We start from the raw sequence: 24,950 nt of genomic DNA on the forward strand, positions 1-24,950 counted from the left end.
TGCCTCTCCAGAGCGGGACCCCGGGACACCGCTGGGCAAGACCTATGGATGGCAGAATCACAAGCGAAAGGCCCCGAAGGGCCTGAGGCTGGCTGGGCCCTGCAGGGTGCCTGGGGCTGCAGCAGGGAGCCAGGATGGACAGGGCCTTTCCTCCCTCCCCGGCCTCACCCCCATACCTGTACAGAGACACCAGCATCCTCCTGCTCGGCTCAGGCCCCGCCTCCTGGGCCTCTATCAGGTGTCCGTCAGCAAGCTGAGAACACCCAGATAAGGCAGTGGGGCTGCCAGCCAGAGTTCCCAAAGGCCCCAAGCCCTCCCCCTTGTCTTGCCCGGGACCCACTCCCCTGGGAAAAGCCCAGCCAGGCCAAGGTACAGAAGAGGCAGCCCTGCCCTCCCTGGAGCAACCTGGTGGAGGGGAGTTGGGGGGCTGGGACCAGGCATGGTGGTCAGACACGCTATCCCCAAACAAAGCCCAGGGCCTGCGCCTTTACTTCCTGCACAATGGGCCGTGGCAGCAGTGGAAGCTGGGCCCTTGTCCCTGGGGAACACCCCTTTAGGAGGGTCTCCATGGAGTGACAGAGCACATGGGGCAGCCAGGACTGACAGGAGCAGTGCAGGGTCCCTGTGCCATTCACTCCCGGCGATGTTCTCCGGTGAGGTTGGCTCGGTGGCAATCACAGACTGGGGCCCTGGCCTCCGTGTGTGCCCTGGGTGCACGCCCCCCTGTGCATCCTCGCCACCTCCTTTATTGAGAGTCCCCAGACAGGGCCCTGGCACCTGCCCTGCAGCCAGGGCTTGACTGTTCCTCTCATCTCCCGCCCTGGACTTCCTTAAGGGCAGTCCCCGGCTGTCACTCTGAGGTTTCACTGCCTGAAGTGGCACCTGACACCCCACCAGCCAGTTAATCGCTGTGGACTGAGGGCAAAGGACAAACACTTGAACATGGGTTGCCAAGGTGCAGACGCTGATCCAAGTGCTTCACGTGTGATAACCTGCTAAGGCAGGCCTTCACGAGGCCCCCATCTTCCTGATGCCGACACCCCGGCGGGGGACGGGAGGCGGCTTGCCCGTGGCCACTCAGCCTGGAAAAGGCAGGTCCGGCTCCAGCCGCTGCAGCTGCCACACAACATACTCTGCTGCCTCCTGGTGATGCTGCCCTGCACAGCAGGGTGGACACCTCGGTCAGAGCCAGGAAAGACCGCTGCTCCATAGGGCAGCTCACCGCCTCTGCCAAGCCCGTGGATTAGGCCCTGTCTTTAATGCGGCCCGTTCGCCCTTTCCCACCCTCCTGGACCCGTACCTGGCACAGCGAGTCTGGGCTCAGCCAGTATTTGCAGATCACTCTGCCTCATGGACCTCAAAGCATGCTCCGCTTCTTGGAGACTTTTGGGTGTCACTCCCCTCCCCCAACTGAGCCTCAGTTTCCTGCTCCAGGAAATGGGCTGGCTCACTCTTGTCACACGGTGGGATGTCTGGTAGGGCTCCCAAGTGGCTCCAGAAGTGACACTGTTGACTGTCTGTGAACTTGAGTCTTGGCACTGCTTGCTGAGTGCCTGCCTAGACAGCCGGGTGACTTTGTCTGGCGACAATGGGCCCGGGGCCAACAGGGTGCTTGCTCTCTGCCCCTTGGGGGAGCACTTCCTTCTCTAGAGCTGAGCCACATGAGACATGCAGATAAGCTGGCAGATTCCAGAGCCCAGGCGGATAGTGGCTTGTTTTGCCACCTGACAGGGCGGGGTGTACTTGTGCAAACCTTTCTTGAGGCAAACAGACCCAGAGGGCCCACCCCTTCTGGCTCTCAGTGGGGAGGGCAGGGGGATGGAGGGGTGAATGGGGGGAGGGCCCTGGCAACACTTGGGTCCGCTGCAGCTAACAAGTGGCAGCTTGCAAACCTGAGCAGGCTGCGGTGACCCCGGGTGGGGCAGCCAATGAGCTCCCGGGCTGCGGTGGCACCACCGGGGAGTCCGCCTGTCTTTGGCTGGCGCGGTGGCGGGAGGGGCCTCAGCCCGCCAGTCAGGGCTGCCGGGCCCTGTCTCCAGGAGGCCCAGGCAGATCTGCACTCTTCGTCTTTGGGAGCTGACTGGGTTGCCACGTTTTCAACTTTTCCCACCTCCCGGGGAGGAGGCCGGCCTGTGGGGGCGGTGTGGGGACAGCGGCTAGGAAGACAGCACAGCCAACAAATGCTGTGGCCGCCCCTGGACTTGAGCTTTGAGCAGGGTGAGGCAGGAGGGAGTGGGGAGGCTGTGCTCAGGACACCGCAGGCCAGAGGGGCCGAGGGGGAAGGAACAGGAAAGCAGAGGACGGTGGTCTTGGCCCGGGTGCCCACCCAGGACTGCTGTCAGGGGACCCCAGGGCCCTGTGCCCTGGACACAGCCCAGGCCTTCCCCCTTGCCCGGATGCAATCTGCCCTGCCACAGGGAAGTGTCAGCGGCAACAGGTAGTACTTGCGTCTCACCCCCCACCCCCAACGCACCCCTGCTCAATGCTGACCAACCAAGGCCAATCACATAATAAACATATATTTATAGATGTACAATTTCAGAATTCTAATTCAAGAAATACAGCTTGTCAGGGATCCTTTAGGATCTGTGTTCTTATTGCACGTGGCTCAGCCATCTAGGGACGTCTACCAAGACCAGCCGGGCGGCGGGGGCGGTGGGGGCAGAGCACCAGGGCCACCATGGCGGGGCGCTCCGGCCCGCATCCAGTTCTCGCGATCTCCCTGGGCCAGGGTGGCCACTTCATTGCAGGGTGGGGCCTTGTTTAAAAAACAGGTCTGACATTTCCTTATCCAACTTCCTTCCCAGCCAGCATCCCGTTGGTTGGGTACTTTAAGACCAAGAGACGGGAGAAGATGCAGGTGGGCAGCCAGGGCTCCCTCTCTGCGGGCGGCTGGGGGGAGTAAGGCTTTGGAGGGCAGTGCGATGACACAGGGCCGCCGCTGCAGGAGACCTGGGAGATTCCAACCAGCCCAATCGGCCCGGCACACCCCACGGGGATGCAGAACCCCCTCCTTCCCCGGCAGCGAGCACTGTTCCGAGAAAATCTGCGTCTGAAGGTGAGGAGAGAAGACACTCTGGTTCGGGACTCTGCTTTGTGCGCGGTGCAGCAGGCGGCCGGGCAGAGCCCCTTTCTCGGAGGTGGCCGCGCCCGCGGCACCGCCTCTTCTTCAGCAGCTGGGCTGCGGGCCAGGGTCCCGGGTACCACCTGCTGACTCTCGGAGAGGAACCTTTTGAGTCCGTGGTGCCCCACTCTGGAAAACCAGCGGCAATGACGGAGCTGTGCCCCGTGGCACCTCTAAGGCAAAACCTGCTCAGGAACTTAGGGCTGGGGAGATGCTTAAGTAGAACCTGGTCTCCACTCCAGGCCCTGCTGCCCTGGAGGGTGTGGGGGGCTGGCCGGGGGGCTCCCGGGCTCATGGGGTGGCCAGTCTCCTACCAGCAGGCCCTACCTGGGGCCTCCACATGACTCAATACTGACCTGGCTCCTTCCCTAGGGGCACCTGGCCCCCCTCTCCCCACAGCTTAACCGCCAACCTGGTGACCTTTAGAAGTTTTCTACAGATTTAGACTACCATGATTACTGCTGCCATCTAAAACGGGCTGGGGTGGGCGACGCTGAGTGCCCCCCTGGCTTGCCTCGGGCTGGCAGCCAAGGCCAATGCCCAGCTTTGGACGGACCGGGCTGCCTTCCCCACAACCGGCCTCGTCTTTTAAGACCTGGAAGAAATCAGCTAAACAACCTTGCCAAATCCCTGCATAGTTAAAAAGTAGAATATATATATATATCTTCATATATGCCTATTTACATATAAATAGATATATACACATACACACACATCTACAAATTACGCTCTACGGAGAGTGTTCCTTCCTTTTCCTCTGTCTCTCCCCTTGGTCACCACTCTGCCTGGCTTCTCCTGAAAGCTGCCTGGTGGGGGAACGGCCACTGGGTGCCCCCAGCCCTTCCCACAGACATGTGCCAGGAGGGTTCCACTCTCCTTCCGTTGCCATGGTTTCTGTATCCTAGGAGAGAGCAGGTGCAGAGCTTCTGCCAGGCCCGGGAAGCAGGGAGGCAGCCCCGCGGCAGGGCTTTCGTCTGTCCTAAGAGCCGTCCGTGTCGCTGGGTGAGAGAGAGGGCAGCTGTGTGGCGTTGGGCCTCCAATTCCATTTTAATTTTTTTTCTTTGTATGTCTTTCTTTAAATATACAGTCTATCACCTTGGCTCAGTGCGTGTCACCAAAAGTTCTCCAGGGATTTCATCGTCTGGGGAAGAGAGGGGGAACAGTTAGCTCGGCAGCCCCGCTGCTGGCGCCCCAGCTCCGCCACACAAGCAGACCTCCGTGCCCCTGCGGGGTGCTGCACTTCTTTCCGGAAGCTCCAACAAAGGGCCTGCAGGCAGAGTCTGCCAAGGGAGGGGCTGGGCGGGGACCCACACAGCCAGGAGCCTCTCCCTGTGCTGCCCCTCTGGCAGATGCTGGGAACACAGCCCACAGCCCACACACAGGCAGAGGGGGTGCCTGTACCAAGCGGCTGCATCTGAACCTGAACTCGTGACCTTCCGCTGCCGTTCTCAGACCACAGGTGCGATGCCTGGGCGGGCCGGATGCCTGTGGCTTCCAGGCCGCAAGGTGTGGTACACTCAAGAGAGGGCCTTGGGGCCTACCGGGCAGTGACCACGGTGCCCAGGCTTCTCCTCTTCTGGGCTGTCAGGCTGCCCAGGCGTCTAGTTCCGTTTCCTCTTGGTCCACCTGTTCCCACAAGGTCCTGCCTGGGATCAGGTGTGCAGTGCAGGAGGGCTATCTTGGGCCCGGTAATATATGGGGGCCTACATCCCAGCACAGACTATAGGGTGCTGTGATTGGAAAAGGACCTGGGGTTCGCTGCACCCTGCCTGGTTTTGGGGCACCCCACAGCCGTAGAGCCAGAGAGTAGGGGGCGCGTGGGGTGACAGCATCACCAGAGGGTGAAACCAGCAGCAGTTTCCAAGGAGGCCTCAGGGCTGCCGCCTCCGGAGACCGCAGGTTGGACTGGAGGCGGGTCTGTCACGACACCTGGCCTCCTCCCTCCCCTCTCCTTTCCTCCTTTGCCTCATGACCAGAGCCAAAGCTGCAGGAGTTGCAAGGCAGAGGCAGCCCCGGCTCATACTTGGACCTTGGTGGTGTGGCGGGCCCAGGACTATCCATGCACCTCTGACAGCCGGTTACAGCTTGGGGTGGTCATCCTCTGTGCCTTGTGGTACATATTGGTGTCACCGAAGTAGCGGGCCCGGTACAGCAAGCCTTCCTCTGCAAAGCAATGGCAATGGGTCAGAGCCCCCACCCAGCCCCACCCCCATGCCTCCCAGAATCCACAGGAAGCCTGCCTGGGCCTGTGGGAGGAGGAAGGCCGTGAAAGGCCTAGGGGCTTGGGCAGAGCTGGCTTCCCACAGGGAGGACCCTGGAGCAGCAGTCCCAACCTGGGACAGGGCCCTTTGTGCTGCCTGCGGGTGAGGCCGGCACCAGGTAGGGGCAAGGCCTCCTCCTGCCCTGCTCCCAGGGTCCGCCCGAACGCACGCACACACAGGCCGCCCGCTGCAGGGTCCGCCTGGACGCACGCACGCACACACACACACGCACACACACACACACGCAGGCCGCCCGCTGCAGGGTCCGCCCGGATGCACGCGCACACTCAGGCCGCCCCGCTGCAGGGTCTGCCCGGATGCAGGCGCACACTCAGGCTGCCCCGCTGCAGGGTCCGCCCGGACACACGCACACACTCAGGCTGCCCCGCTGCAGGGTCCGCCCGGACGCACGCGCACACTCAGGCCGCCCCGCTGCAGGGTCCGCCCGGATGCAGGCGCACACTCAGGCCGCCCTGCTGCAGGGTCCGCCCGGATGCAGGCGCACACTCAGGCCGCCCTGCTGCAGGGTCCGCCCGGATGCAGGCGCACACTCAGGCCGCCCTGCTGCAGGGTCTGCCCTGACGCACACGCACACTCAGGCCGCCCTGCTGCAGGGTCTGCCCTGACGCACACGCACACTCAGGCCGCCCCGCTGCAGGGTCTGCCCGGACACACGCGCACACTCACTCTGCTGCTTCTCCTTCCAGCAGTTGTTGCGGAGGTTGGCGATGTAGTCGTCTTCCACGTTGCGCTCCACCGTCTTCAGGCTGGAGCCCGTGTACTCCTCGGCAAAGGTGTCGGCCACGTAGTACGGGACGTTCAGGTGGTCAGTGACTCGTTTGTGGATGTGGCCCACCGACCTGGCCGGAAGTACAGTGGGCGTTCAGTGGGCCTGGGCCTTCCCAGGAGTGGGTTCCCTCCTAAACAGGGCAGGCCCTCGCGCACTGCCCAGAACGAGGGCCTGAGGCAAAGGCCAGGGTCGCTCCGGCACAAGGGGCCTGGATGGTGACAAGCACACACCGCTGACACTGGGGGCCGGGGGGAGGCGGGGGGGAGAAGTCCCTTTTGAGGGGTGGCCCTAGTCTCTGGGACTGGGGAAGGAGTGCAGGCGCCAGCCCTGTGTCACTCATTCCCTGGGCCAGTCATCGCTGAGGGCCTGCCCGCCCCCCGGGAACTGACGCCCCGAGCTAAGAGGACAGCCAGGAGCAGTCGCAGCTTCCGGGGCCAAGGACACGGAGGCCACGCTCCACGGGCTCTGCAGCCTGCTGAGCAGCCTCAACACGCAGACAGGAGGCGGCCCCCAAGGACAGCCCCTGCCCGCCCCAGCTGCAGGAAAGGGCTGGCGCTTGGCCACAGGAGGCTGAGCAGAGACTGTGGGTCCAGTGGGCCAGCTCTGCCCCCTGCTGTCTCCGAGCAGGAGTGTGCCAGGCTCCGGGCGGCCTGGGAGGAGCAGAGGGCTTCCTGGACCCTGGACGGGAGGCGAGCACCCACTGCGGACCGCATGCCAGGCTGGCCGAGGCGCTGGAAGTCCGTGAAGGGAGCAGACCCCTCACAGGGCCAAACCTCTGCTGGCCGCGGAGGTCACCTAACCCTGCAACAGCTGCTGCTGGACGCTACTGAGCCAGGCACTCACATGTGTTACTCCTGTTCACAAGCAAGCACATGTGGAATTCCCATTTCACAGATGGGGAGACTGAGGTCATGTAACTTGTCCAAGGTCACACCATCCCAGTGCACAGGCCAGGAGTCCAAGCCGTCTTTGCTCTGACTCTCCAGCCCCTGCTCCGCCCATGGCCCCACCCGGAGATTCCAATCTCAGCAGCTCAAGTGGGACATGAGGTAGCAGTCACGAAGTCCCGGACATCTCTGCAAAGCCTAAGGCCTGCAGCTTCCACTGCACAGTCTGAGGGAATCGGAACCCCGGAAAAGACGGGGAACCTTGGCCCAACAGAGCCGCCGTTTCGGATTCTCAGCCAGCTTTGTGCACTGTGACGGAGAACCTGCCGGGTCAGGGCGGGAAGCCCCTGCCTGCCCGTGGCCGTGGCCCTGGCCTCGCCCCCCTGCAGGTACTCACGGTCTCAGACTTAGACTGTAGGGTGGACTGGAGACCATGAGCTGGCTGAGAGCGGACACGAGGATCAGGATGAGGATGGGCATCAGCTGGACAAACACCCCAAGCCCGCCCTGCAGGGAAGAGCCAATGGTCACCTGGCTGGACCTGTGCGTGTGTGGCATCAGCCACAGATGCTACCAGCTCCTCGAGTGCAACGGGACCCCAAAACAGAGCCGCTCCGCTGCCTGCCAGCGCTCCCAGATAAAACACAGCACAGTCCAGGCAAGTGAGGTCTTCGCGCTGACTTGTGAAAAGACACCAAAAACTCGGCCAGCAGCTGCCGCCGGGACAACGGGAGGCAGGCTGCAGGAAACTGTCACCATACGATCTACTAATTTAAAAATTCACCAACTAAACCTTTAGAAATCAAAACATGCATTCATTCACTGTAGGATGATTTAAAACCTCTTTTGTGTGTTAAGTACGAAAGAAAAATTTCCAACCAAATAAACAATCAACACTGTCAGAGCAACAGAGCCCTCTGCCGCCAGGACTGCAAGCACTGAGCAGCTGCCCGCAGGGCTGTAACCTCGGCGGCTGGCTGCTTGTGGACTCGCGGTGCGGCAATGCCGGACCTACGAGATCTAGCTATCGGTTTTGCATATGCTTTTTTTTTTAAGAGTGTTGAAAGGAAGGAAGAAGAGTCAGCACTATATTGTCACCCTTGACAATTTTCTCATGGACTTTGTGTTGCCGGAAAACGTTACGCAGGCCTTCAGCAGGAGGGACTGCACAAAAGCCATTCACACTGAGCCTGCGCGTAGGTGGAGGAGTTTCTGCAATACAGGCCCCAGCAGCGCCCAGCAAAGCCCCACGCCTGCAGGCAACGTGGAGTGTGGCTCCCTCTGGCGTCGCTCAGCAGAATGGCAGGAGCGGCCAGGATGGCTCCTTGGCCAAGGGTTGTGGTGGCACCGTGGGGCCCAGAATGGACAGCACAGGAGAAAGCGCCCTCCTCCAGGACCCGCACCCTGGGGTGGGCTCGGCGTCCTCCCCCTGCTCTCCCTGGCGCCTTCCTCACTCACGTCACCCTGGTTCTCCCTGCGGTCCTGCCTTTGCTGGTAGGTATAGCGCATGCGGCCGTTGCTGTACACGTGGACGTTACCTGGGGGTCAGAGGAGCTGAGTCAGGAAAGATAAGGAAAGGAGGAGGCTGGCACTGGGTCTCCCACCATCACCCCCAGGGGGATGGGGCCGTAGCCGGGAGGGGAACTCACTGGAAGGGAAGCCACCACCAAAGAACATGTTGAAGAGGTCCTCGGGAGAGATGTCGGCCTCGAAGCCACGGTGGAAGTCTCCGCGCCCAGGGCCGTGCCGGGCCGCCTGGCTCTTGTCGTCGCCGAACTGGTCGTACTGCTTCCTTTTCTCTGGGTTGCTAAGTACCGCATACGCTGTGCCAATGGCTGGAAAGCAGGCGAACGGTCAGGCCCAGGGACGCGGGGGAGGGGTAGCGACAGCCAAGCGCTTGGTGCTGTTGGCTCCGGCTCTGTGAGGGCGGTTTAGGAAGCGGGAGGCTTGAGGGCAGGTGGCAAGCAAGGCTGCTGCGAGTGTGGGAGACTCCCGAGTGACTCTGGGCGCCCAGGCAGCCAAGGGTCCAGGCCGCTCGCCCTCCTCCTGCTGACAACCCTCACGGGCACTGTGCACTGACCCCTAACACAAACCCCATCAACTCTGGACCTGTGAGGAAACTGAGGCACAGAGAAGCCAGGGGCTGCCGAAGCCTCTGCTCTCAGCGGCAGGCCTGGAATCGATGCCGGACATGTCTTGCCTCAAAACTCCTTTTTCTTTTTTAAGAAAGATCTATCTAGGCTGGTGCTGTGGCTCACTTGGTTAATCCTCCACCTGCGGCACATATGGGCGCCGGGTTCTAGTCCCAGTTGCTCCTCTTCCAGGCCAGCTCTCTGCTGTGGCCCAGGAGGGCAGTGGAGGATGGCCCAAGTGCTTGGGCCCTGCACCCGCATGGGAGACCAGGAGAAGCACCTGGCTCCTGGCTTCAGATCAGTGTAGCTCCAGCCGTGGCGGCCATTTGGGGGGTGAACCAACAGAAGGAAGACCTCTCTCTAACTCTATCTGTCAAATAATAAAAAAAAATCCATCTATCATTTATCTAAAAGAAGGAGTATGTGTATGTGTGTGTGTATGTGTGTGTGTGTGTGTGTGAGAGAGAGAGAGAGAGAGAGGAGAGGGAGGGAGGGGGAGGGACAAAGAGAGACCTTCCATCCACTGGTTCACTTCTCAAATGACCACAATAGGGAGTTCTGGGCCAGTTCAAGGCCTGAACTCCGCCCTGGTCTCCCAGGTGGCTGGCAGGGGCCCAAGCACTGCTTTCCCAGGGCATTAGCATGAAGCCAGCTGGGAAGCAGAGCAGCTAGGACTTGAACCAACATTCTGATACGGGATGCCGGCATCTCACGTGATGGCTTAACCCACTGGGCCACAACGCAGGCCCCTGGTTCCGTTTTCTGACTTTATGAAAATCACCAAACCCCCATCCTCACTCCTCTCCTCTAAGGCACTCAATGGGCTGCGGCGGCCCTTCCTAGAGGCGACATAATCCGCAAGTTGCAGTGTACCAGGGGCCACCCCAATACATGACGTCCTCAGCGTGCGCTGGAAAGCAGCAGGGACACGTAGCTGGGGTGACCCTCCTCCCGCAGGCCTGCTCCCAGCTTCTGTGCCCCGCCTGGCTTTGGGGTAGGAAGCCTGTGCCCCTACAGGCCCCAGCTCTGCGCCCTCCAGGTCTCTGCTCCTTTTCCTCAAGCTGCCCACTGGGAGGAGTGGGCCATGGCAGCATCAGGAATCCCTGAGGGTGAGCAGGGAGAGTCCTGCCTCTCTGTACCTGCGGGGGCAGGCAGCTGGCAGAGGTCAGCGCAAAGAACATCAACCACGGCTGTCCTGCCTCCCGGGCCCACTCCTCTCCCGCAGGGCAGGCCTCTGGCAGACAGCAGCAGGCTGTGGGGGCTGCTCCGCTACAGGCCCCCACCTGGCTATGGCCATGGACCAGCGCTGCACAGCACCCTGCCCAGGCCCACAGGGACCAGCCACTGCGCTGCCTCCCAGGCCAGGTGGACGGGGACCAGCCACTGCGCCGCCTCCCAGGGCAGGTGGGCGGGGACCAGCCACTGCGCCGCCTCCCAGGGCAGGTGGACAGGGACTGCTACTGTGCTGCCTCCCAGGGCAGGTGGACAGGGACCAGCCACTGTGCCGCCTCCCAGGGCAGGTGGACGGGGACTGCTACTGTGCTGCCTCCCAGGGCAGGTGGACGGGGACCAGCCACTGCGCCGCCTCCCAGGGCAGGTGGACGGGGAGGTCGGAGGGACAGAGATGTCTGGGGAATAAGCAAGTGAAGAGCCCAGAAACACAGTGCAGGCACAGAGTCGGTACGGACAGGTGAATGCAGCTGACAATTTCAGCCGGAAGTAACGCACCCATCCCCACACAGAGTCCCTGAGGCTGCTCCCCTGCAGGCTGAGGGATGCGTGTGTGGGGGTGTGGGGATGGGGGGGCACTGATGAGGCCACTGGGCCAGAGGTCCCGCCCTGGGGCTTCTCTGCCCCCAGCACAGTGAGACCGCTGCCTAACGGGAAGCACCCAAGGGCCAGTCAGGAGGTCCACGCCTCCCCTCACCCACCGTGTGATTGGAGAAGGCCCTGGAAGTCTCGGCTCAGCTCCTGTCCTGTGACCCCGGGGAGGCAGGGGCAGTCCATCTGAGCCCGGCTGGATGCTCCACAGCCAGAGGTGGCTGCCAGGACCCACTTCCGGGAAGAGGCTCTTGCACCCCAGGAACCTGGACCTGGGCCCACGTCCTGCCCTCCACTTGCTGGGAAAGCTGTCTGGGGCCCTCGGTCCCTCCAAGGACAGGAGCTGCGAACGCCAAAGCGCAGGATGTGGGGCCAGCTCACCTTTGAAAGCTTCAGTGGCGCCGGGCGCGTGGTTCTTGTCCGGGTGGAATTTGAGGGCCAGCTTGCGGTAGGCCTTCTTCAAGTCCTCGTCGGAGGCGCCTCTACTTACGCCCAGGATCTCGTAGTAATCTTTGCACTGCTTGACCCTGGGAGGGAGAAGAGCACGGATGGGGCACCCTGCATGGGCTCAGAGCTGTGCAGTGAGGCTGGGAGGAACGGGCGGTACAGGGCACAGACAGCCCTGGGCAGGCTGAGGGACCAGCCGGGCATGGCAGAGGGCTCCCCAGGGCAGCTGCCTGACGTAGGGACAAAGGAGCCACAGTGGACTCCAACTGTGGGCACAGCCCACTGGCAACACCAAGAGCATGTTCAGCACTTAAGAAGGGCAGCTGCTATCGCGCTTCTTTTGCTGACAGCTCGCTCACTGGTGGTGGCCTCGGGCCTGCCCTTCTGTGGACTACCACCCAAGGCAAGTGTGTCCCCAGCTCAACCAGGCGTTGTCTCCCCCGGCAACGGGCGTCCTGAGTGGGGAACAGAAATGGAAGTGGTCTCTTGGTGCCCATCAGACCCCTGGGGCTCTCCCACCATTTCCGACCTTTTGGATCCCTGCAGATAGCCTGCTGCTCCAAAGTCAGCTTCTACTGGCTACTACTGATGGACTGGGCTGGTCAAAACCCTGCCTGTCACAGACGCTTAAGCCCAGTTTATGCTTCTATAGGTGCCTGGACACACACGGGCAAACCCCCGTCTGGAAGCCTGCAGCGTCTCCACGGGCAGCCAGCAGGTGAGCACAGCCCGGAGGGATTCCGCAGACCGCAGAGCGAGGACAGCAGCGGGCGCCGGCCCCGGGAACCCTGGTGGCCACTCTGCAGGGCCCGCCACAGCCCTGGAGGGCACTCTGCTTCCAGGCTCCACTGCTCTGAAAAGGTCTTTGTCGGAGGCGGGGATGTGGGTTGGGGAGAATCTGGGCGGGGACACCAAGTCCCATCTCTGACAAATGGAGCCGTGTCAGAGGCCCCGGGCCCACGCAGCCAGGGCAGGGGCCAGTGGCAGGGGCCTATGCTGCGGCTGTGCAGGTGGGAGGACCCGTGGAGTCCTGGTTCCCACACTATGCAGGGCCTGTGGAAGTACGCAGGGGTCCCCTGGTGAGTCTCCTCCGTCCCCCAGCCCATCCCAGGGCCCACCGGACCATGCTACCTCTTCACAGCGGCTACTTGTTCTGCAGTGTAGCCCTTGGTGCTCTCTCCTCCTCCGGCTTCTCCGTTGGCGGAGGGGCCCTCGGGCCCCGCTGCTTTCCTGTGGGTGGCATGGGGCGCGTCTGTGGAGTGGGGCTGGCTCCCGGGAGACTGTGACTTCTGGTTGAGGGACTCGATTAGGGCTGTGTAGGACAAGGACAGCATTGAGGGCTCCTGCTCCAGCACGGCTGTGTGACTCGGCCAAGGGACTGTGTGGCCCAGGAGAGGCCGGGCCCCCGCATCCCTGCCCAGCAATGCCACTCGCTCCTCCCTGCTGTGGGCCTGTGCGTGCCAGTGGAGTAAAGTCACCTGCTCTCTGAGGCGTCACAGTCCTCAGGAGGAGGCAGGCTGTAGGCCATGTCTGTTTTCTGCACGCACGGCATTACTAATGAAAGTTAACACTAAATTCACGGATAAATCTATATTTCTACTTTATTTTCCTGAGAGTATATTTAAACAAGTATATTCATCTCCTCTTTACTTACTGATCCAGCTTCTTGCTAATACATCTGGGAATGCAGTGGAAGACGGCCCAGGTGCTGGGGCCCCTGCCACCCATATGGAAGACTAAGATGGAGCTCCTGGCTCCAGCCTGGTGCAGTCCCGGCCGTTGTGGCCATTTGGGGAGTGAACCAGCAGATGGGAGATCCCTCTCTCTCTCTTTTTTTTTTGTCTTTTTGAAAATTATATATATTTTTAGAAAGCTTTTATTTAATAAACATAAATTTCATAGGTACAGCTTTAGGACTATAACAGTTCTTCCTCCCATACCCGCCATCCCACCCCTACTCCCATCCCATTCTTCATTAAGATTCATTTTTAATTAACTTTATATACACAAGACCAACTCTGCCCTAAGGAAAGATTCTGAGTCTGCTGTGTGGCCTGCTTCCCATGTTGGAGATCTCTTTCTGTCCCTCCCTCTCCCTCTGACACTCTGCCTTTCACATACATAAACACTTTAGAGTTCACTGAATTCTACTTTATTTCCTTCGATGTATTTGCTTTTAATTCAGGTTTTCTACTGAACTCATTCAAATTTGCACACTTCTTTTTGCATTATCCCACATTAAAAAAAAAAAAAGATTTAGTTATGGGGCCAGCGCTGTGGCACAGCGGGCTAACACCCTGGCCTGCAGTGCCAGCATCCCATATGGGCACCAGTTCAAGTCTCGGCTGCTCCACTTCCTATCCAGCTCTCTGCTATGGCCTGGGAAAACAGTTGAAGATGGCCCATCCTGCATGGGAGACACAGAGGAGATTCCTGGCTCCTGGCTTTGGATCAGCACAGCTCTGGCCATTGCAGCCAACTGGGGAGTGAGCCATTGGGTGGAAGACCTCTCTTTCTCTCTCCCTCTGCCTCTCCTCTCTCTGTGTAACTCTGACTTTCAAATAATAAAATCTAAAAAAAAAAAAAAAAAAAAAAAGAAAAGGATTTATTTATTTATTTATTTGACAGAGTTACAGAGGGAGAATGTGAGGTCTTCCATCCACTGGTTCACTCCCTAAATGACCACAACGGCTGGAGCTGGGTTGATCTGAAGCCAGAAGCCAGGAGCTTCCTCTATGTCTTCCATGCAGGTGCAGGGGTTCAAGGACTTGGGCCATCTTCTACTGCTTTCCCAGGCACAATAGCAGGGAACTGGACACGAAGTGGAACAGCCAGGACTCAAACCAGTGCCAACATGGGATACCGGCACTGCAGATGGCAGCTTTACCTGCTATGCCACAGTGCTGGTCCTACCCCACATTTTGAATATTCAAAATATTCAGTTAATTGCACTATCTGCTATTATTTCCTGTTTGTATCTTTTTTTTTTTAAATTTATTTGACAGGTAGATTTATAGAGAATGAGAGAGAAAGAGAGAAAGCTCTTCCTTCTGTTGGTTTATTCCCAAATGACCGCTACAGTTGGCACTGTGCCGATCTGAAGCCAGGAGCCAGGTGCTTCTTCCTGGTCTCCCATGCGGGTGCAGGGCCCAAGCACTTGGGCCATCCTCTGCTGCTTTCTCAGGCCACAGCAGAGAGCTAGACTGGAAGAGAAGCAACCGGGACTAGAACCTGGCGCCCATATGGGATGCCGGCGCCTCAGGCAGAGGATTAACCAAGTGAACCACGGCGCTGGCCTGTATCTTTGCTTTTTTAAAACACTTTCACAGTAAATCTGCATTAGTATAAAGACTAATATCATATCAGCAGTAAGTTAGTACTAATTTTAATGTTTTCTATTTTTAAAATATTATTTATTTTCATTTTACTTGAAAAGCAGAGAGGCAGAGAGTCAGAGACAGAGAGATTTTTCTATCCAGTTTCACTCCCCAAAAGCCTGCAACAGCCCAAGGAGGCCAGGTCACAGCCTGGAGTCAGTGTGGAATTCTGTCTGGGTCTCCCGCATGGGTGGCTGGGATGCAAGTACTGCAGCCATCACGGCCGCCTCCCAGGGTGCACACTGGCAGGAAGCTGGAGCCGGAAGCAGAGCCAGGACTGGCACCCAGGCACTCCAATCTGGAATGTGGGGGTTCCAAGGCACAACTTTTTTACTGCACCAAACCGCTGTGCCAGTGTTTCCTAAGTTTATTCTAAAAAAAGTTCTTGTTTTTACTTACTTATTTGAAAGGCAGAGAGACAGAGAGAGGGAAAGAAAGAGAGAGAGAGAGAGAGAGAGAGAGAGACATACAGACAGAACTTTGATCTGTTGATTCACTTCCTAAATGCCTACAGCAACAGCTGGGCCAGGCAAAAGTGAAGAGCTAGGAACTCAACCTGGGTTTCCCTCAAGGGGACAGAGACCAAGCACATGTGTGGTGGAATGAGAAGGCCATGCCAAAATGGCCGCTGGCAAGCGAGCATCAGTTACTCAGGAATGGCTTTGGAAAGCCCCTGGCCACAGAGCCTGCCTGGCAACAGGCTGTGATTGGATGGCTTCAGAAACTGCCTAGCAACAGGCTGTGATTGGTTAGGGTATAAACAGCCCCTTGACCAGATTGGCTGCCTTGGCTATATAAGCTGCTGTACTAACTGAAATAAATGAGTCTGCAGGCTGCTTGCCTCTGGCCCGCTTTCACCTGACTCCCGGGGTCTGTGTGGTGACTCCACACCTCTTGCCCCCACCACACTTCTCCTCTCAGAACGAATCCACAGCAATATCTGGCACCAACGTGACTGAGAGACAGCATGTCAGACTTGGTGAGGTCTCCCCTTGATTTCGGCAAGTAGGCCACTAGGTGTTTTGTGTGCTGTTTGGTTCTGTGAGGGTGAACACAGAACCCCTCCTACGCCCCTTTCCTTGTCCTTGGTCAAAGTGACCCCAGGTTAGGCACACACCATCCAGAATTGTAACGCCACTTCTTGGCTCCTCCTTTTTGGTTCGCCCAGCGAATTCACATAAGGGACTCATCATCCCAGAATTCAGAACCAAGTCATCTTCCCTTACTCGAGAGAGGTGACGCTCCGGAGACACCGTGTGGGCATACTGCCTTGACCTAACGAATCATGGAAGTCCCCCACTAAGCACAGGACATACGTACGAACTGATAGACCACTGTATGTTCATCTAACGTAGGGAACCCCTTGCAGAATGCCATCAGCCACTGAGGTGCTAGGAATTTGTTTTGTTACAGCAGCAGTGCTGTGGCTGTCTTTCCTTTGGCTAGAAAGCGGCTCAAACATGGGAAAGATACCCCCCTCTTGGAAACCCACACAGATTACCAAACATAATGAATCTGTGAGTGATAAGAGACTGTCATTCCAGGCCTCTGCCTCACAGGCAATAGTTGATGACTTAGGGAGAGAGAACTTGGAAAGTGAAAATGACAATGTAGCAAACGACGCAGCAATGCCTAGTCAGCCACCCCCCAAATATCCGTGGCATGAACTTAGATGGCAATAACCCATGCGAGGTCATCCCATCCACACCCAGTGAGGATCCCCACGTTTGTGGCAGTCCCCGGGCACCCCAGGCTCTCAGGGCAGCCACTAGACCCCATCCTACCCGCACATTTGCCATTAATGTCGGAGTGGACACAGTGCATCAGCATGAGGTCAGTTATCCAAATCCAAGTCCTTGGTGCCTGCTGACTCAGTGAGGACGGCCCAAATCTCTGGCAGAAGTCCCCTCTGCTCATATATTCCAGGCACAAAATCAGTTCTGAGGATCTCCCCTCCCCCGTCATGCCTGGTGCGGTAAGGAGCCCCAGTCCACCTGGACCTCTGCCGTGTCACGTCTCATGTGTGCGTGTGTGCTATCTCACGTCACAGCAGCACTGCCTGGACTGCTCCCAGCATCCTTCCAACACGCTACCTGCCTGCTGCACTCACGGCGCTGTGCTGGGACTCAGAACCACTACTGCAACACACGTGGCTCTCGCCCACGGGGCCGGGAGCAGGGCTCACAGGGAACAGAGCTCTGACCCGAGCCGCTGCAGCTCCACGGCAGCAAGCTTGGCGAGTCTGCAGCTGGGAAGTCGAAGCGCAGGAGCTGATAGCAGAGCCCACCCCGGGACAGAGGGGCAGTCCCGACGATCGGTCTATTACGGAGCACCCAATGCGCGTGCGCCAGGCACCATCACATGTTCTTCGTGCATCAGTTTGAGCTTGTCACAACGGCCCAGAAGGCAGGCCTTACTAACTACCCACATCACTGCCCACAGTGGCACAGCTGCTCAGGCAGCCCGAGGGACATGCGAACCCCAGGAGGACCAGCCCTTATCTGTGCTGCTATTCCAGATCACACATGTCTGGGTGGGGGGAGGGGCTGCCAGCAAAGTCACTCCAAGTATAGAAGGGATGTTAGATTCAGACAGCCCCAGGTTCAAATTTCAGCTCTGCCACTAACTAGCTGGCTTATGAAATGTACCTGAAGCTCAGCTTCCTCACAACGGTGGTATAAGGATGGCCCAGAGAAGGACCGGAGGGAAAATTCAACATGAGGGGCTGGCACTGTGCTGCAGCGGGCTAAGGCCCTGCTTGGGACAGCCACATCCATGTTGGAGGTGGGTCATCCTGACCATGGTTACTCTGCACTTCTGATCCAGCTTCCTGCTAACGGGCCTACGATGCAGCTGATGGCCCAAGTGCTTAGGGCCCTGCCACTCAGTGGGAGACCTGGATGGAGCTCCTGGCTTAAGCTGGGACTAGTCAGGCTTCTGTGGGCATTGGGGAGTGAACCCATACATGGAGGTTCTCTCTCCTTTTTCTGTCACTCTGTCAAATAAATAAATCCTTACAAAAGAAAAAAAAAGTTCAAAACAAGCAGCTGCTAGGACCTGGGCAGATGACATGAGCGGCCATGGGAGCAGACTTGCCAGGGAGGTGGCGGAACCCCAGTGGGGGTGGGGGGCAGGCTGGAAGGAGCTCCAAGGCTTAGGAAGGCCAAGTCTCGGCACTCAGCCGGCTCTGGACCAGATCTCAGCAGGCCCAATGCCAAGTCCAGGCAGGCACCAAGAGGACTGGCAAGGGAAGAAAGCAACGGACGAAGGGACGCTGGTTGAGGTGGGAAGGAGCAGAGCTGCTTTTTCCGGGGGCTCTTACGGAAGTTGTTGGGGTGGGCACTGGGCCCAGCAGCAGAGATCAGGGTCCCACCCTGAATGTCTGAGTTCCATTCCTGGCTCAGGCTCCTGACTCCAGCTTCCTGCTAACGCAGACCCTGGGAGGCTGCGGTCATGGCGTAAGTCACTGGGTTCCTGCCACCCACATGGGAGACCTGGTTTGAGTTCCTGGTTTTGGCTTCAGCCCAGCCCTAGGCACTGCGGGCATTTGGGGAGCAAGCCAGCAGACTGGATCTCTGTCTCTCAAATGAAGAAATAAAAATGAACGAAGTTGTTTCTTCCAGTTTCTCTGGCAGTTCAGTGGTCTAGACTGAGCCTGACGTATCTTAAGGTCAACGTTAGCAGTCATCCAATCACCACAGACACACAGAAGCATCAGCCAGGAAACGGATGGGCTCTCCTCAGTACCTCTCAGGGAAGATTCTGGAAGTTGTTCAGGGCAGTGACATGGGGTCAGCCACTCGAATCTGGCCACACCGATGGAAGAGAGCCCTACGGGGAATGGATGTGCTCTGGGTCACACTGCAGTTCCCCGCTCGAGTAGGAAGTTCGTCTCCTGGCTGCTGGCGAGCAGGTGCTTCTCACGGCCTGGGCGACCCCCACGCCAGGCCCGTGGGATGTCTGCTTCATCCCGATTCCGCTACCTCCCCAGTGACAGTGGCCGACAGGACATGCCACAGTTAGGAGACGTAACAGCTTCATGCTAAGCCCGCTCTGATTCTTCCTAGAAAACCAAGGGGAGAAGACAAAGGTGGAGCTGGGAAGGCGGCAGAGGAGGTGGAGGCCGCGGCCAGCAGGGGCTGCCCCTCGCAAGCATAGACAGTCAGGCTGCCTGGCTGTTTCAAACTTGCTCTGCCACTGCCAGCAGGGGCATCCTAGTTTCTCCGTGCAGAACTGTCTCCCTGCGGTGGGCACCTGACCTAGTGGCTGAGGCATCGTGTCCCACCTCGGAGTGCCTGCGTCGGACACTTGTCCCCAGCTCTTGATTCCAACTTCCTGGCAATGCAGACCCTGGGAGGCTGTGATGACTGGGTCACTACCACGCACGTGGGAGCCTGGACGGAGGTCCCGGCTCCTGGCTCTGGCTCTGAACCAGACACAGATCCAGCTGTTCAGGCATTTAGGGAGAGAACCAACAGATGGGCTTTCTCTCTCTACTTTTCAAATAGGTAAAAATAATTTTTTTTAAAAGTACCTCCCTCATGAGGGTTGAGAGTGAGTGCACTCAGCACAATGCCCAGCGACCACCACTGTGCAGTATGTGTGACTGCTGCTTCTGTCCTTAGGCAAGCAGGGGTTTCAGGATCTCAGAGGTCGGAGTGGGGAGGGAGCCTGTCCCGATGGCGTGGACACCGGTCAGTCCTTTGCTAATCAGCTGTGTGCCCCTGCCAAGCTAGCTCATCCATCACGGGGCTGCTCCCAGGTGGCACGAGACTCAGTAACAAAGAGAAAGGGGCGGGGGGTGCAGCATGGGGCTCGCGGCGGCCGAGACTGAGCGGCCATCCCTACGCTGGGCCTCGCCAGCACTAGTGGCTCCCTCTCTGACGCCGACCCTGCCCTCTCTGTGGGCTGCTCATGCAGCCTGGCCTTCTTGACTTAGCCCGGGGCCCAGAGCCAGGCCCAGACCTCAGGCAGCCTTGGGGCCCGCGCTGGCCAACCTTCTTTGCATGCTGGGGAAACTGAGGCCTACAGATGTTTTCATGAGCTCCTTAGAAAATCTGGTACCTTCCACCATTGCTGCTAAGCCCCCAGAAAACCCAATGGCTCTCAGGCAGCCAGGTGCTAGACAGAAACTCCCAGGAAGGGACTAACCAGGTCCATCACCCCTGCTCTGCGACCTCCCAGTTGAGAGTTCAGCTACTGCTCGACGGTGCAACCATCCAGCCCCCAGGGCTTCCCTGGCCACCTCCCATGGCATCAGCTTCAGGTCACGTGGAGAAGGCCAAGTCCTTCCAGGTGGCTCTGAGCCTCCCTCTCCAGCCCCTCCCTCCACGCGAGCTTCTACCTCTCCAATGCCGCGCTCCACAACTGCTCCTGATCCTTCTCTGACTTCTCAGCTTGGCCTTCTCCCAGGTGGCCTCCGCAGCATCGGACAGCGCCGCTGCTCACCGCCTCCTTGATCCGCCTCTCCATGGCGACCCGGCCGCTGCCACCTCCTGGGACCTCTTCCTGCTGCTGCTCTGTCTCGCTCTGCCTCTGCCCACAATGACCTGCAGCAGCCTTCTCTCCTTGTCCCACCCGTCCCCACAGTGACCCTCGCCACACACAGCTCTGATACGCTCCGTCACGCAGACGCTATCAGACTTCCACGTGGAGCCTGAGGTCTCTCCTGAGTCCCACACTGACAACCCCTCTGGAACATCCCACTAGCACCCCCTTCCCCACCCATCTTCCCCTCCCAGCCCCCCCCCCTTTTTAAAGATTTACTTATTTATTTGGAAGACAGTTACAGAGAGGCAGAGGCAGAGAAAGAGAGAGAGAGGTCTTCCATCCGCTGGTTCAGAGCTGCGCCAATCTGAAGCCAGGAGCCAGGGGCTTCTTCGGGTTCTCCCACGCAGGTGCAGGGGCCCAAGGACTTGGGCCATCCTCCACTGCTTTCCCAGGCCATAGCAGAGAGCTGGATCGGAAGTGGAGCAGCTGGGACTCGAACCGGCGTGCATATGGGATGCACGGCAGGTGGTGGCTTTACCCGCTTCAGCACAGTGCCGGCTCCCTGTCCTCCATGTCTTTTCCCACTGTTTCATTCTCTAAGCCTCAAATTCCCCTAAAAGCACACCTGAAATGCGGTCTCCCATCTTACTCTCCACGGCCTTCCCTCTGGTGGAGTAACGTTATGTTTACGCCCTTGCAATAGCACCGACTGCACAGCTCACAGCTTCGTGTTCAAACGTGCTTGTCCCCTACACTTGCCCCACCCACCGTGCACCCATGGATGGTGCGGACTGGATTTCTGCTCAGTTACAGTCAGGACCTTTTGCTCTGTAGTTTCCCCACATAACTCTGTCTCCTTCACTAGGCCGTAAGCTCTCCGAAGCAAGGGCTCACATCTCACCAGCGCCACCACACCACTTAGCACGACGCACCGAACTTTGCAAACAAACAACACAGCAAGCAGATCTCCCACAGAAGTCTGCTGCCTTGAATGAGTATCAGAAATGAGCCCAAGCCCAAAGCACCCAGTGTAGACAACCATCTAAGACTTCTTAGCCAAGATTTCCCTGTCCCTGGTCTAGGCTAACCCCAGGTCCTTGTCAACTCAGCGCAGGGCTAGTGAGGGCACAAGGCGATGCATGAGGCACATGCTCTAGGCAGAAGAGTGAAAACACACACACAGCCGGCGACTCTCCTGCCTGAGCTGCAGGGAGGACACCCCCCAGCCCCTGAACGGGCACAGGAGGTGGACAGCATGACCCCCACCACACACACACACACACACACACCAGACCTGTGGCTGCTCCTTTCCTGCCTCCTCCTGAGCCCCAGCAAGCAGGGTGAGAACACCGACAGCCAACAGCCAACAGCCGGAGGTCCAGAGCCCCAGGACGCCCCACTTAGACCACGTGGCTTACTGTGTGGAGAAGCTCCACGAGCAGGTTACCCAGGAGGCCTGGCAAACACACCCTGAACTCTCTCCAAGAGAGAGGCAAACAGGCCAAAGATCAACCTGCAGAGTCAGGCGGGAGGGAGGCTCAGGCGCTCCAGCCGCCTCTGCTGCCAGCCTTCTCCAGGCGCCATTGCATAACCCGGGCAGGCTCAGCAGGCTGCCGGCAGCTCTTCAGTTTCACAGCCCTCCTTCAGCGACCCCTCGCCAGTCCCAGAACTCCCCAGCGCCCAGCTGTGGAATCCTGGGCAAGTCTCTCTGGGACGGCCTCTCATCCACGGAGTGACGACGCTGCTCCTTGCTCTGTCTCCCCAACTCTCTAAACTAAAAGGCCCTGTGGGCACGGCTGGGACCCGCAGAACCCGTGCCAGCCTCCCATCCTGCTGATGAGCAAGGCCAGCTCAGGAGGGTCCGCGGGTGGCGGTCAGGCCGAGCGAGCCCGGCGTTCCCAGGGCCTGCTGTGAGCCAGGCCAGCGCCGGCACGTTTGTTTGAAGGGGTTCTGGGTGAAGTGAGGGGATGAGGGGAGACAAGCTCGCTACTCCGCGCACGGCTTGGGAGTTTTCAGTCCAGGGTCGCGCAGCAGCCGCCCCTAGGGCCCACCCCACCCAGGGCCCTCAGCCCCGAAGTCCATCCTAGGGCGCGAGGGGCCAGGACTCAGGACGGCCGTCCCGGCGGTGGCGTGGAGGGGGCAAACACGCAGGCTCCTGATTCGGGAGGCTGGTCCCTGGCCCTGCCCAACAGACGTGCGGGGGAGCGAAGACATGGAGGCACCTCTCCAGGGCGCCCGAGAGGCGAAAATCTTTCTCTCGAGAGCCCTTTCTCTCCCTCAGAGAAGTTATGTTTATTTCCCTAACTGTAATATTTCCCAGGCCGGCAACTGGCCCTGGGCCACCCAAAGGACCCTTGGGAGAAGTAGTTCGAGTTTGCTCCCCGGTAAGCTCCAAGAGCCCCGTCCGCCAGCGCATCGCATCCTCCAGAGTGTCAGATCCCACAGCGGTCTGCAAGCACCCCGAAAGCCGACGTCCCCGACACCCCGATCTTCAGGCGTCCAGCATCCCAAGCAAGCGAGGGAGGGAAAGACTACACCTCCCAGCAGCCACCGCGCGACGCAGTGCGCAGGCGTAGCCGCGCCTCACCACCCCTCCCCCTCCCCCAACTGCTCCCGTCGGTCCGTTCCCGTATTCCCCCCTTCAGTTCCAATTTCGTCCCTCCGTCTCTCGGCACCTGACACTCACCGCGAACTCGCGGCGTCGGGTACAGCCGCTGTGCCTTCTCCAGGAAGCGGAGGGCCCGGTCGGGCTGGTTGCTCTGGATGGCCTTGAGGGCGATGCTAATACAACGCTCGGCTTCATCCTTGTTGGATTCCATGGCGGAACCAGAGCGCGGAACCAGGGAGGGGGAGGCCGGGCGAGCGAAAGGCTGCGCCAGCCGCCGGCGCGTCGCGGGGCAGGCCGGCGCACAATGATGACATGGCCCTCCGCCCCTCCTTCCCGAGATCTGAGCGAGAGCCGAGCTAGGGCGGAAGCACTACCGTATGTCTTCGAAGAGAGGGACGTTCGGCGTAGGAATTTGTAATAGTGCGTGCCCACATACCTAGGGCTCGAGGTACCACTTCCTTAGAGTTGAGGATGGTTGCAGGTTCCTGGCGGTCATGTCTGTGTTTGAGACGAAGGCATTTATTTTTTCATTGAGCATGTATTTGACGAGTAGTCACTATTTCTGACATAGTTGTAGGATGCCTTCATGCCCCTTACATTCCAGTGTGTGTAGGGCGTGCAGAGACATCCAGTAAGCAGGTATGTTCACACAGTGATGAACGCAGTGAGGACGAATACAGGGGAGGCTGGGGTACTGCTGAGAGCTGTCTTTATCATTAAGAGAAATCACTCAGAGCTTATCTTTTTTTTTTAAAGATTTATTTATTTATTTGGAAGTCAGAGTTACAGAGAAGCAGAGGCAGAGTTGCAGAGAGAGAGGTCTTCCATCAGTTGGTTCACTCCCCAAATGGTCGCAAAGGCTGGAGCTGGGCTGATCCGAAGCCAGGAGCCAGGAGCTTCCTCCGGGTCTCCCACGCGGGTGCAGGGGCCCAAGGACTTGGGCCATCTTCTACTGCTTTCCCAGGCCATAGCAGAGAGCTGGATCGGAAGTGGAGCAGCTGGGTCTTGAACCAGCACCCATATGGGATGCCAGCACTGCAGGTGGCGGCTTTACCTGCTCCACCATAGCGCTGGCCCCAGCTTATCATCTTTTTTTTTTTTTTTTTTTTTTTTTTTTTTTTTTTTTTTGACAGGCAGAGTGGACAGTGAGAGAGAGAGAGACAGAGAGAAAGGTCTTCCTTTTTCTATTGGTTCACCCTCCAAGTGGTTGTAACGGCCAGCGCACTGCGCCGATCCGAAGGCAGGAGCCAGGTGCTTCCTCCTGGTCTCCCATGTGCAGGGCCCAAGGACCTGGGCCATTTTCCACTGCACTCCCGGGCCACAGCAGAGAGCTGGACTGGAAGAGAAGCAACCGGGACAGAATCCGGCACCCCAACCGGGACTAGAACCCGGTGTCCCGGCGCCGCAGGCAGAGGATTAGCCTAGTGAGCCGCGGCGCCGGCCCCCCAGCTTATCATCTTAAGAGGCACCTGAATTCAGGCAGAAGGAACAGTGGAGTGGGAATTCCCGCGGTGGGTTGTTTCTGGATCAGGAGATGCGCTGCGGGGAGCACACAGGAGGCCACTGCAGAGTGGGTCCGGTTCCTCGTGCAGGCAAGGCAGTCATGTCAAGGTTACCGGGGGCCTCCACGTCGCCAAGTCCACTCACTGGCTATTCCTCGTCCTTCTGTGGGCCTTTTGTGCTGGAAACCACTGTTACCATCCAGGTGAGAGTTAGTGGTCGCTTGGATAAGGTGATGATGGAGAATGGTGAGAAGTGTATTCTGGATATTTCTGGAAGACACAGTCAAGACCACTTGGCTAATCCCAAGCACGTGGGGTGTGAGAGCGTGAGAGGCCCGAGCATGACTGTAACTGGAAGCGCAGAATTCCCGTTCATTCACGCTGGGGCAACGGGGGAGCTGAGGGGCAGTTAGGCCCGCTGAGGGGTGGATATGGAGTGTTTGGGGCATCTTAAGTTTGTGATACATCTTACAGTCAGGTGTAGAAGTAGAAAGGAAGTCGTGGATATGAA

At 58.7% G+C, this 24,950-nt stretch overlaps 1 protein-coding gene across 3 annotated transcripts; it reads right to left on the reverse strand.

The window, feature by feature from the left end:
• Positions 1–2,503: 2,503 nt before the first annotated feature.
• DNAJB12 (DnaJ heat shock protein family (Hsp40) member B12) lies at positions 2,504–23,294 on the reverse strand. 3 transcript variants are annotated; one of them, XM_051823791.2, is made up of 9 exons: positions 23,016–23,294; positions 12,594–12,774; positions 11,397–11,542; positions 8,712–8,897; positions 8,521–8,600; positions 7,460–7,569; positions 6,073–6,245; positions 5,154–5,287; positions 2,504–4,265 (listed from the first exon to the last, which is right to left on the reverse strand). In XM_051823791.2, exons 1-8 carry the CDS (start codon positions 23,146–23,148, stop codon positions 5,178–5,180), a joined length of 1,119 nt encoding a protein of 372 aa, XP_051679751.1. In that variant the 5' UTR covers positions 23,149–23,294; the 3' UTR covers positions 2,504–4,265; positions 5,154–5,177. The 3 variants fall into 3 exon arrangements, with proteins under 3 accessions (XP_051679751.1, XP_008268204.1, XP_051679750.1); XM_008269982.4 differs by having other exon boundaries at positions 5,190–5,287; positions 23,016–23,274; XM_051823790.2 differs by having other exon boundaries at positions 5,148–5,287; positions 23,016–23,258.
• Between the last annotated feature and the right edge of the window lie 1,656 nt (positions 23,295–24,950).

The sequence above is a fragment of the Oryctolagus cuniculus genome, chromosome 15, assembly GCF_964237555.1.
Source record: "Oryctolagus cuniculus chromosome 15, mOryCun1.1, whole genome shotgun sequence".
NCBI lineage: Eukaryota > Metazoa > Chordata > Mammalia > Lagomorpha > Leporidae > Oryctolagus > Oryctolagus cuniculus.

Coding starts and splice junctions, on each gene's coding strand:
- DNAJB12 (XM_008269982.4), bottom strand. CDS start 23,148: ATGGAATCCAACAAGGATGAAGCCGAGCGTTGTATTAGCATCGCCCTC. Junction 6,246..7,459: donor TACAGTCTAAGTCTGAGACC/GTGAGTACCTGC, acceptor ACTTCCGGCCAG/GTCGGTGGGCCACATCCACA. Junction 4,266..5,189: donor GCTGTAACCGGCTGTCAGAG/GTGCATGGATAG, acceptor TCTCTTCCCCAG/ACGATGAAATCCCTGGAGAA.